This window comes from Lipotes vexillifer, unplaced genomic scaffold (genome assembly GCF_000442215.2).
Source record: "Lipotes vexillifer unplaced genomic scaffold, Lipotes_vexillifer_v1.1 scaffold961, whole genome shotgun sequence".
NCBI classification, from domain to species: domain Eukaryota; kingdom Metazoa; phylum Chordata; class Mammalia; order Artiodactyla; family Lipotidae; genus Lipotes; species Lipotes vexillifer.
Window position 1 is genome coordinate 556,477 of NW_006776468.1, and position 548 is coordinate 557,024.

General features: G+C 74.5%; 1 protein-coding gene across 1 annotated transcript in view; it reads right to left on the minus strand.

Moving 5' to 3' along the window:
* ZSWIM5 (zinc finger SWIM-type containing 5) overlaps positions 1-542 on the minus strand; it is a 264,541-nt gene extending 263,999 nt beyond the window's left edge. Inside the window, exon 1 of the mRNA XM_007450379.1 lies at positions 1-542. Coding sequence (XP_007450441.1) covers positions 1-425 — 425 coding nt within the window. The 5' untranslated portion in view covers positions 426-542.
* Positions 543-548: the final 6 nt, after the last annotated feature.

The window sequence follows — 548 nt, forward strand, 5'->3', positions numbered from 1 at the left end:
GGTGGCGGCGGCCCCTCCTCGGCCGGCGAAGCCCCCGCGGCGCCGCCAGCCGAGCCGGCGCCAGGGCCGCCGCGGTACTGGAAGCTGGAGTACATGCAGATCTCCCGCTCATTCCGCGGAAAGGACCAGTAGACGATGCGGCGCTGCACGGGCTCCGGGATCCGCTCGAAGCGCTCCTCCACCCGCTCGTACGCCCACTTTTCCGCAACCGTCTTGGCGGCACAGTCCAGCAAGGACTCGGGCTGCAGGTGGGGGCGGGCCCCTAGGGGCAGGCAGCTGCCGCCGACGCCCCCCACCCCTCCGCCGGCCGCCCCGGGCGAACCGCGAGGGTGGTGAGCCTGCGGACTGGGCCACGAGCACAGGCGTTTGGCCGGAGATACCGGCGGTGGCGAGAGCAGCTCCTCTCGCTCACCTCCTTCCGCCATTGCTGGGGACTGACTGACTGACTGAGGCGGAGGCAGCGGCGGCAGCGGCGGCTGCACCGGCTGCGGCGGAGACCCTGGCCACGGCCACGCGCCCCGCGCAAGCGCCCAGCTGCGGCGCCGCGG